Source organism: Danio rerio, chromosome 5, assembly GCF_049306965.1.
Source record: "Danio rerio strain Tuebingen ecotype United States chromosome 5, GRCz12tu, whole genome shotgun sequence".
Lineage (NCBI taxonomy): Eukaryota > Metazoa > Chordata > Actinopteri > Cypriniformes > Danionidae > Danio > Danio rerio.
Genome location: NC_133180.1, coordinates 21,017,573 through 21,025,856, shown reverse-complemented (window position 1 = coordinate 21,025,856; position 8,284 = coordinate 21,017,573). Strand labels below are relative to the sequence as shown.

Genomic DNA, 8,284 nt, shown 5'->3' with positions numbered 1-8,284 from the left:
TGTAGCTGCTGTTTATAGTGTATATAAACGAGATGAAGAAAGCTGTTTCATCTGTTTCAAATGATCAATTATGTTTAGGGTATTTTAATTAGTACTTTAAAATATGTCCTCAAATGATTTTCTCCTAAAAAATATTGCTGATATATATTTGGTATGCAAACTAGTGTTACAATGAATGCCATTTATTTTGAGCGGCTTCTGTAATGTAAAGCTTTATTACATAGTTCTGCCTCATGGAAAAACCTTCCCATCTTACAAAAAGTCTTTCCCATGTATACAAAAAATGCATTGTTATTTAAGTTTTATTTTTTTACAAGCATACATCTGAACTTAGTGTAATATATTTGTCTGGTTTAAAATGATAACGCAACACATTAAATGTTATAAACAGTAAAAGCATTTACACTTTCTGTGTCCAGAGATGTTAGCAGAGCACATCCAAGCACTATTTGTTTGCGGATACCTTCACATATACCCAAAGTAAAGACATTCATATATTTTCAAATGACTTTTTAAATATTTTGCATCACTAAATGTCTGTATAGTAGTTATGAAATCCAAAATAAAAACACGCGTCTCTGCTCTCCAGTCATAAATAAGAAACAAATCCACTATCATAACTTTCCTTTCTGCACAAAAGCTGCATTTCATCCCTGAATGAAGTGTGCCGAGCGATCATGTGCACTTATTCTGGGAAGACTTGATAGATTAATCACCCTGTCTTTCCTCAAAGCCTGCAGTAAAACCACTGACGTCACACACACACACACACTCACGGAGATCCAGTCAGAAGTTGCATAAGCACAACCAGGCCAAAATACACAGCACAGATGGCACACTATCATGACATAATAACATACTAGAGTCAAAAAAAAGCAACAGATGCAAGCACTTCACCTGTAAAAAGACAAGAAAACCGTCCAAGCCGAATGAAAAAAAAGTTTATTCTCATAATAAACACATACAGTACATCATCTCAACAAAATGTACAAAGTGCAATATGCGTTGAAACTACAGCAAATCTGCAGTACACAAAAACAATTACTGCATACTTAATAGCGACGACAACGGTGACAAGATGTTTTTGCAATTAAACCGCATTGCTAATTCGCAAAAAGACCCTCGATATCCACCTACAGGAAAGTCTAAGGATGTTTTGGGAGCAGGAAAACCAGTGTCACATTCTGAAATAAAAAAACAAAAGCCACTTCTCACCAGTCTCCAGTTCTCCCAAGCAAACAGCTTACATCTATGGCAGCTCCACAAGCAACAGCATCAACAGGTAATGTGGCCTTTATTTATTAATTATTGATTTAATGCTAAGCTTTGGTTATCACTTCATACGTGGATAGCGTAAAATCCTTCCCCGCTCACTAAGAAAGGAAACACAACCAAACCTGGCGACTGGAAAAGCGTGCAGTGTTATATGATTAGCGTTATTCTGTAAGTTAATATTGCGATTTTAGAAACGAATGTCAGTGTGAGCCACTGGCCTCTTGCTGGACTGGCAATGTTATCAAATGGGAGTCAATCAGAGCAATGCCTCTCTAGTGCTTCTGGGTAAGGCACTTGATGTTGATGACACAAGACAATGCACATTTAATCTGTATCCTCTGACTCTGATTTGACCTCAATATGGCATCAGACATAAAATGGCGGCACATTTATAAGGGTCGGCTCACCCAAACATGACACTTTTCTGGCTATTTACCTCAGGATTACCTCAATAAAACATTATTGTTTGTAGCACTTTACAATAAGGTTGCATTAGTAGTTAAATAATGTTTTTACTAAAATAAACAAGTAATGGACCTAATGTTAATGGTAAAAATGTATTAAATCCATTTTTTTTATAATCACACTTGATAAACCACTTTGATTGACATTCTCCCTTTGTACGTGTTACTAGAAGGGAGAAAGCCCCGCCAATTAGTGAGAATCTCGCCCTCATTAGCATAAACAGCCCTCAGTGAGAAGCAGCCTTTTGGGAATCTGCTGCTCTGCTAATGCGTATGCATTTTTAAGCTCCACCCTTTTTTCCAAATATGGCTAGGGGAACAAGCTCATTTGAATTTAAAGTGACAATTTGGATCAAAGTCTAAAAGGGGCCATTTTAAAGAGCTACAAAATGTCGTTTCTTGGGTATTTCGATCCTGGAGACTTATTTTACATATTGGCATAATAGGTCACCTTTCAATAATGCAACCTTATTGTAAAGTTTGACTGAATTTTTGCTCATTCTGGGATCCTTGGTGATTTTTATAATGCAAATTGATGGCTTTGGGAGTAAAAAAAAACATATATAGGCAAAAAAATGTATCATAATAATTTAATACCTGTGAATCCTGAAGACCAAAATGCTGAAGCTTACATGTTGTAAATCAGTGTTTCTCAACCACGTTCCTGGAGGAGCACCAGCACTGCATGTTTTTGATGTCTCCCTTGTCTGTCACACCCATTACAGGTCTTTCAGTCTCTGCTAATGAGAAGATGAGCTGAATCAGGTGTGTTTGGTTAAGGAGACAAGGAAAATGTGCAGAGCTGGTGTCCTCCAGGAACATGGTTGAGAAACACTGTTGTAAATAATGTAAAAAAAAAAGTAAAAATGCTAAAAAGAATTGTGAATAATGTTGTAAAGACGGAATGTTTCGCTTTATAATTTTGAGCCCTGCTTTACATGTTTTTTGAACTCCCAAAGTGCAACTTGCCACTGAAAAGCATTTTACAAACCACCAATATATCCTGAGTGAGAGTAAATGAAACCATTCCTTTTAAAATGTTATTTAAGTCATGTCATGTAATAAAAGTTCATGACACTAAAGACCTTTCTGGCTTATTTCAATTTTAATATTCAGGCCTCATAAGGAAGATTAAAGTGTTGATTCTTTTTCAATCCACCAAAAACGTTTCAGGCAATCATCTACAGGACAAAAAAAAAAAAGCTTTAGATGCAAATACCGGCAATTGTGTTGCATAACCGACATACATATTAACATACAGTGTATTGCTGAGTGTAGAGGTGGAGATGGTCTGTATATGATGAGCCTGCTCATGTTTTTTACATAAAAGCAAACACTCTGACAGGGTCTCCTGTTCATAAATAGTTCACAGTTATGGTGTAACCGCTGTACAAGGCACCACTCACTCGCAAACTTCACATTCGTGTTGCTCCAACTCAGCGTGAGAGCATATATGCGTGTATAAAATGGCGTTTATAAAACATTGGTAAAGTATGCTGCATAATATTAAACGTCAAGTACTTCAACTCAAGCTGTAATTGGCCAGCTGATGGTAAATAAAGGCATGTTGACACCAGAACATGATCAAAGATATAACAGTTGGACTGATGCATTAACAAAGCTTTTTGCTTCTTATCAAAGGTTCTGTGATCATGTCATCTGGTCAAGTTTCCACGGACACACACAGAGATGAATCTCACTGTCAAAAACATGTCTAGGAGGTTTTTTCACTCTTAAATATCACATAAAATGTATCAAATCAAATATTATATTTTGCCTAAATGCTTCAAATTGATCCAATGTTTTTAATTCCTACTTCTTAATGAAAAATAAAAAAAAAAAATCACAAAAAAATAATAATTTTATGAATTTATGATCATTTCCGGTTACTACCGTACACTGTAAAAAAATGGCTGTGATTTCAATGGTAAAGAACTGTAAAAATGCTACTGTCAAAATCTGTAACCTGGTCAACAGTATGTTTCCTTAATATATACGGCAAATAACCGTAAATTGACTTTCCTAGAATTCCCTGTATGGCACATAACTTTTTATGCATTTTGTTGACATTACTATGGATCTTTTTAGTTGTTTCCCCATCAGTTATGTACAATAGAGGTTTATATTACATTTAATGTTGATAAACAATGTTTATTGCATGACTTTTAATTTTATGTGTGTTACCATACTGGTGTTTAGTAGCTGTGTGAATGACTCTAAGCACCTTCTATATATTAATTTAATTTTCTGCTTGTGGTAAAAGTTGATTGTGATGTGGTTTGGTTCATTATGTAACTTCCTTATAACCACCTGCATATGGGTGTGCTTATGTGTCTAATTGTGTAACAAAAGATATGTAGATGTTGGTCATTCAAAATACAGACATATTACCTCTATAAATGAATGAACTACGGTAGTTTACCGTGAAAATGAGAAATTATTTTTTACGGTTTGACCGTGTTTTTAACCTTAAAGTACTGTCAACCACAGCTGCCGTTTTTTTAACCGTAAATTTTACGGATTTATTTTTTACAGTGTATATTACAACGAGAAAATATACAAATGCACACACATCACTTTAAATGGGTGCGCAGCCAAACAGCAAACAGTGCAAATATATGTATTCAAAAAGGCGGCAACACCAAAGCTCCAAAAATACCAATTTATTCAATTAAAAAGACTGATACAAGGCGTGTAACATTTCAAGCACACCGCCTCTCACTAGCTACGTTTTCATCCACCTATTTTTATGTGCATTTTGGAGATGCGCATTAAAAAACGGTTGATTGAAACACTGAGATGCGCATACATTTGGAAAAAGCGCATAAGAACATATGTGCAACACTGAGTAGGATAAACTTTTTATCCGATAAGAAATGATGAGAAAAAACTGTGATGGAAACACTTTTACCGAACAAATTCCAGTATACGCATTAAAAAAAGCCATGTGATTTTGTTACAAGAGATCAAGTGACGATAAATATGTGTGTGATGGACAAACCAGCAGGCTGAGCGCATTGTAAAACATCTGAAATGTTGTTTTAGTCATCGCAAAACGCCTTACTGTTTAAGTGTTAGCGTTATTATATTATTAGTAACCTCCAGAACTGTCTGTACTTCGTGTCTCGTGCCTTCAAACGCCACCACATGTTCAGTGCATGTCGGCATTGTCTTCTGAGGTGAAAGTAATTTATTAAATAAGGAAAAGATTCACACAGTTTCTCCTACCGCAGCAAATTCAGTTTTTCCTGTCGATATTTGCCGCCAGTTAATCAGGAATTACGTTTAATGTGATATTTAATGTGATAATCCAGTTTTGTGCATAAAGTTTATTCGCATTTTTAGATGAAAACATAGCTACTGTCCAATGAAGAGCTGGTGTGCTCAAAATGTTACACGTTCTGTATCAGCCTTTTAATTGAATAAATTGGCATTTTTGGAGCTTTGGTGTTGCCGCCATTATGATGAATATATACTGTTATTATATTACAAAACAATATATTATTTATTTAATAAAATCTTGCATGCGCCAATCTAAACCTCCCTTTTTTACTGTATTTTTCAGTACATTGCACTGAATTTATAAGATTTATAAGAGTAAGGGCGTGTGTCCACCAAAGCATTTTTTCAGCTGCAGGAATGTAAACGCTGTTCTGAAAATGCTGAGCTGCAAGCACTTCTCGAAAGCTGTCGAAGCTTTTAAACAATGCAAACTCCATGCCTCGCTACGCTGCCATCACTTAAAAAAAAAACTTTCAATAACTTCTAATGAAAACAACAGAAAAAGAACAGCACATACGTTTCTGTGCACTTTGGTGAACAGGAGCCCTCATGGGAAAAAAAAAACAATATTCCAGTAAAACTCTGTTGGCACCAATAGCCTAGTGCAGTGGTTCTCAAACTCTGTTCTGGCGGTCCGATGTCCTAAAGATTTTTCCTCAACACACCTGCAAGGATGTTTCTATAAATCCTAGTAAGAGCTTGATTAGCTAGCCCAGGCGTGTCTAACTGTGGTTGGAGCTGAAATCTGCAGGACACCAGACCTCCAGGACCAAAAAAAATCAGTTCCTAAATACAAAACATTATTTATCATATTTCATAAAACTTCCTTGTGGTTTTTGGGAAAATGTGACCTAGACATGCTCTTGTGAGATTCACTCATGCAGATACACACACTCATAGTGCAAACCATGCCACAACTTTACCTTGTAAGTGTTGTTCAATCTTTTGATGTAGATTTAATCCAAAAGGCCATTCCACCTTGCTTTAATTTCTTTATGAAAAACTTAATGCAAATGCAATAATGTGATGGAAATCATCAGCGAACTGCAATCAGCCTCAGCTCAGTTTGGCCCAAACAAGCCACTGCATCAGAATCAAGTGTAATGAGTCTTAAAAATAACAGTCGCGTTTTACCTTGGTGAATGACTGATTTGTATCGCATTTGGAGACACAGTACAGCTCTTTTGCTAGAGAAAAAATCCAATGTTAGAGCTCCTGTCGATATAAAATCTCTTGAAAACACACATATGTGCTACTAGAGACTGTAACAGTAACAATGACCCAAGCATTTCCCACTCTTTCACTATTCGAACAGCAACATGGACAGTTACATTCGTAAGAACAGCAACTGCATTTATGAGCATTTCATTGGAAACGGAGCAGCTTGAAGTTGCCTTCGCTTTTCTTTATTCTTCAAAATGATTGTCTTTCATCACCGTCACTAAGTACTAGAAAGATGGAAGAATCCCAAACAAATCTCCTCTTGGTGGTCCGGCACCAGCTTTCCCAATGAGCCTCCACACACCAAAGTGCTGCCAGTCTTCCTGTTTTGATTTCTGCCTGGCCTAACAAACAGTAATGAACTGATATGAGGTATCTGTTTGAAACCTGTGAGTGAATCATCAGTGCTCAATGAATGATAAGAGTCCATCAGCACACAAAGAACTTTCCTAATCGTGATAAAGAGTCCATTTCCTTTCGCCGTCCAGCCAGGAAGTGAGAGCGCAGGAGGGTGAATGATTTTAAAATGTGTGACCATGTCCAAAGGAATCTGTGACTCATAGCAGGCCACAACTAAGCGATTTATGCTGCGATAAATGGGTGGACTGATGGAAACATTACACAATGGTCTATTTTGATGTGTTCAAGTAATGGTCTCTGGGATGGCGAGTGTTTGAGAACAGCAGTGAGGAAGAGCAGGGAAAACCTCATGAACCGTTCATCAGTCAGTGCAATACACATCCATTTGGGTTTCATGCATTGAAAGTCTGTCCGATAGATTTTGGAAACCTATTCATTGAATGCACAAAAACAGAAAACACTCTTAATCCAACTTGCAAGATCTGTTCACCACAACACCAAAGTTCCCAAGTGGCTGAAATGATTAAAAAGTATCTATAAATATAAATATCTCAGTAACGTGTTGCAGAACTCCAGATGAAGCTGAAAATAAAAGTAGTGTTGCGTTAAAATCTCCTGCTGTCAGCTCTTGGACTCTTCACATCCTGCTTCGCCTTGGCTGAAGACCTCCATGTTGTCTGGTTTTGCCCATTCTGGGCTGAGCGAGTGCTCGGGTTCTGGGGACAATGAGAGCATGAGAAGGGTCCCTGCGTCAGAGGAGCAGGCCGAGCACAAGTCCTCAGATGAAAAGGTGAGACTGCCTAGTTTGGCGAGAGAGTTAGAGCGCTTGAGTCGTGAAGGAACAGTCAGTCCCGCTAATCGCATTCGTGCTTCAATTTCTTGTGTACGCTGACGCACAAGGCCTGGTTTGCCTCGGACACTGCGAAGACTGTCACTGCTGGAGCTGCGGGTGAGCGTAGAGCCGTGTGGAGATGAGACTGGAGTCAATCCTCCTGATCCGAGGACTGCCAACAAAGCCTCATTGGTCAGTGGCACTGCCGATTCAGTTCCAAAATCATTCCGTGTTCCAAAAGACCTGTGAAAGGGGTCAGCTGGATCACTGGAACTGTTCATTGCATCTTCTGTTTTACTAGAACCAGCTTCCCGTTGTTCATTTGCGCGTGCACGCTCCTGGAAGAGACCGGAGAGTTTTTCCAATCGTTCTTTTCGACGTCGAACTAAACCGGAGCGTTGGAGCTGAATCAGAGCCTCTTGTTGTTGAGGAGAACAAGACGCCTCTGCCTTCTCTAAACCTTTCAGCTCTCTCTCATTCCGGGGAAGAGCAGAGGAACCCTGTAGATCAGTCTCTTCCTGCCTGAAATCTCCTTCTCCTTTGGCCTCAGGCAGAGTTGTCTGGGTTTCAGTTTCCTGGTCAAGAGATTTGCTTTCTGGCATATCGTTATTCCCTAAGGACATTGCATTGGCATCAAGGCACGGATCTGAGACAGTTCTGCCACACTTGGCTGTCATGGACAAGTTGGCACAGGATAGCATCTGAATGGAGATACAGGGCGCACTGTTGAGGGGTAAAGGGGCAAGGCCTCGTCTGTTAGCCTCCGAAAGAGCACTTTGGATGGGCTTGGAAGCAAGCGATGAACCAGGAGCAAGCCTTGTCTTTACTTGGGCACTTTCCTGAACAAGAA

At 38.5% G+C, this 8,284-nt stretch overlaps 1 protein-coding gene across 2 annotated transcripts in view; it reads right to left on the bottom strand.

Annotated features, from left to right (window-relative positions):
• Positions 1 to 925: 925 nt before the first annotated feature.
• The window catches only part of ssh1a (slingshot protein phosphatase 1a), an 88,928-nt gene continuing 81,569 nt past the window's right edge, over positions 926 to 8,284 (bottom strand). For both annotated transcript variants that reach the window (XM_005165198.6, XM_009301386.5), the window contains 2 exons: positions 5,945 to 8,273; positions 926 to 2,920 (listed from right to left, as the gene is read on the bottom strand). In XM_005165198.6, the coding sequence (XP_005165255.1) occupies positions 7,224 to 8,273 (1,050 nt within the window). In that variant the 3' untranslated portion in view covers positions 926 to 2,920; positions 5,945 to 7,223. The remainder of the gene's footprint in view (positions 2,921 to 5,944; positions 8,274 to 8,284) is intronic.